General features: G+C 33.5%; 1 protein-coding gene across 1 annotated transcript; it reads right to left on the bottom strand.

Annotated features, from left to right (window-relative positions):
• Positions 1 to 206: 206 nt before the first annotated feature.
• On the bottom strand, positions 207 to 2,272 carry LOC114383375 (probable O-methyltransferase 3). The gene is made up of 2 exons (XM_028343040.1): positions 1,434 to 2,272; positions 207 to 884 (listed from the first exon to the last, which is right to left on the bottom strand). The coding sequence occupies exons 1-2, from the start codon at positions 2,205 to 2,207 to the stop codon at positions 582 to 584; spliced, it is 1,077 nt and encodes a 358-aa protein (XP_028198841.1). The 5' UTR covers positions 2,208 to 2,272; the 3' UTR covers positions 207 to 581.
• Between the last annotated feature and the right edge of the window lie 912 nt (positions 2,273 to 3,184).

Here is a 3,184-nt window from a genome sequence, read left to right as displayed (position 1 = left end):
ATCCAAGCTTGTGACGTTCCTCATCTCAAACTTTTGCATCTATGCCCACATGAATAGGAGTATTATATTCAAGTATAAAAATTTATACTGTGAGAACAAGCTTATATGTGCATTCACCGCTGTCTACCTCCAACCATTTTCATTAAGTTTTTAGATGAACTTGCTTTCTTTGATTTCGAATGCAAGCAAAAAAATATATATGTGTCTTGACTTCAATTACAAATAAATTTCAATTAATCTTATTTTATTTAATACAACTCTCACAAACTTAGTTCTTCACAAATCTAATACAAGGCAAATTCAGTTACCAAAAAAAGAGTAATTGCTAAACTCTCACTGTGCTCTTTAACCACGTGTTCCTTTTCTTCTTCACCTGCTATATATACCACGCAAACTATACTTATCCTCAGATCTTTTTTTTTTCCTTTCTTGACAGTACTGTTCCAACAACACAACTATGATGAAGAGAGTTCAGTCTATTGCTATTGTTACTTATCCAACATTCACTCATGAATCGAAACAGAAAAATTATAGCCCTTACATATATGAATGATAGAGTGCTGGCACATCTCATTAACTTACTATGGATAGATCTCAATGAGAGACCTTAAGCCCAAGACTGGAGTTATCTTGTAGTTGTTATAACCAGCAGAGGAAATCAACTTAGCCCATTCTTTCTTGCTTCTCTCTTTTCCAGTGACCAACACCATCATCAGCATATCAAAGAAGAGCTGTGTTTCAACTGATTCATCATCTCTCTTCTCATTCTCCACCACCATGTCTATGATGATCACCTTCCCTTCTTTGCCTTTCCTCGTTATCGCCTCTTTGCATTTCTTCAATATGTCCACACACTCCTTATCATTCCAGTCATGCAATATCCACTGCTTTGTCATTCAAAGTAACACACCGATAAGAATCATACAAAAGAAATAAATATTGACTTGCATTCATATTAAGCTTGGTAGAATGAATTGGCACATCATGTAACGTTTTTAACCGCAACATATAGTCAATACTTCAGAAAAAAGAAAAGTCAAATTTGAAGAGATCTATAACTATTTTTTCTAGAATATGAGCAGAGATTTACTTGTCAAATAATCATATGCTAGCTACTTTACGTAACCACTTAATAAACTAGTCCTAATTATTACAAGCCATATAGACCACTCAGTTGGTCTGATTTGGTATGATAGTGGCAGATATGTAGTTGGACTACTAGCTGGTGCTAGCTTACTAGCTTAGTGATCAATATACATATAAAAATTTGAAGTTATTTCAAGTGATCAATGATGATAAAATCGTTCATTTTTTTTTTCCAATCGATCAATTATTTGCTTTAATTCTTTAAAATTTGACATCACTCAAGTATAAAAACTGGGTGTTAATGGTATGAATGTAAAATTGTATTCTGAATGTGAATAGTGATTTACCTTTAACAGAATGGCATCAGCTGGAGGAATTGCCTCAAACATGTCCCCTGCAACATATTTAAGGTTTTCACTTCCTTTCAAGCCAGAAACAACATGTGGTAGATCAAACACAATGCATTCCACCCGAGGGAATGATTTAGCAATGGCTTTTGCCATGGTCCCTGTGCCTCCCCCAACATCAACCAATGACTCCAATCCCATGAACACTCCCTTACATTTCTCAATCACCAAACTAGTGACAAATCGAGCATCACTTGCCATGGCATCATTGAACAAGTTATTATGTTTTGGATCAGCGCCAGCGTAATCCCAAAGCATCATCCCATGTGCCGTTTCAAATGGTGTAGTGTCACCATTTTTGAACCAAGTAGAAAATTGATTCCATGGATTTGTCAAAATTGGATCAAGCATGGCATGCAAGAAAGGTGTCACACTCATCGGATGGTTCTTAAGCAATAGTACAGATGCATCGGTAAGCACATACTTGGCATCTAGCTGATTCTCCATGTCATGATTTTGTTGAGAGAAGAAGCCAGAATGGATCATGATTCGCATCAAGCGATGGACAAAGCAAGTTTTGGATGGGTGGATTGGTAGTGAAGCAATGAGGTTTGAGAGTGGCATGGGTTGGCCATAGTTGTGTATGATATCTGGTATGCCTAAGTCAACCACACATTTAAGGGACATGGAGTTTATGAAGCTAAATATGTGATTCCATATGTGGGTTTGAGCTCTAAGTAGTTTGGCAGCATGCTCCTCATCATGGGAATCCATAATTTGCTGCCTAAACTATAATTAATCGCTAGATTTGGATTTTGAAGTATGGAACCTCACATTATTTGGGTCTATTTATAGGCGTGAAGATGTTTAAGCAACAACTTTATTCTCTGTAGCTACGTTTTAAAAAATAGTTAATGATCATGATTTTGACCACTATATTAAATTTTGGAAAGTTTGGGACTGCAATTAGAAACACACATTTTTTAAGATAGTCTTTGCGACCGTCCTAGATTAGGTTTCCCTTTTGACGATGTGGTCTACTACGACGATCCTCAACCAATGTAGAATGCTCCAAATAACCAATTTAGAATCTTCTTTCTTCAGTAGTGGTGACAACAATTATCATCACTTTTATCTATAACTTTTTACAATATAAGAAAATTTGACCAAATTGTATGTAGTGTAACTTAAAATCTTATAAGCTATTTTGTATGTGCTCTTGATCCTGAAAATTATCTTGTATGTGCTCATCATCTTGAAAATTAATCACCACGTGAAAACAACTTTGTAATAATATCAGGATTGGAGAAAAATACATTTAATGGATTCCTTAAAAAAAACTTATCTAGTAAATCAATGCACCACTTATAGAAGTAGAGTGGTGTACCCGAGAAGACATCATGCAACTTTTTCAATGATTAAACTTTCATTGTCGATCATACTTGATTTTTTTTTTATCTATGCTATTCATTTTTATATGTTAATATATACATTAATTGCAATATTATTTTATTTGATATTACAAGTCTTTCAAATATTAAAAAGGTAATATATGATACTACAAAATTTGAAAAAGAAAATTAATATGTAAAGAACTAACAAATTGAAATTCACTATAAAATACTAAAACTTAAATAGATTATACATTTTTTTATATATTACAGTATGGAAAAAAACCAATACAATATTAAATATTTAGAATTAAAAACTAAAGTGTATTTTCTTATCTCCAACAAAAGACTGATTTATAA

The sequence above is a fragment of the Glycine soja genome, chromosome 14 (assembly GCF_004193775.1).
Source record: "Glycine soja cultivar W05 chromosome 14, ASM419377v2, whole genome shotgun sequence".
Classification (NCBI taxonomy): domain Eukaryota; kingdom Viridiplantae; phylum Streptophyta; class Magnoliopsida; order Fabales; family Fabaceae; genus Glycine; species Glycine soja.
The sequence above is the reverse complement of the archived record's forward strand: the minus strand, read 5'-3'. Positions and strand labels throughout refer to the sequence as shown.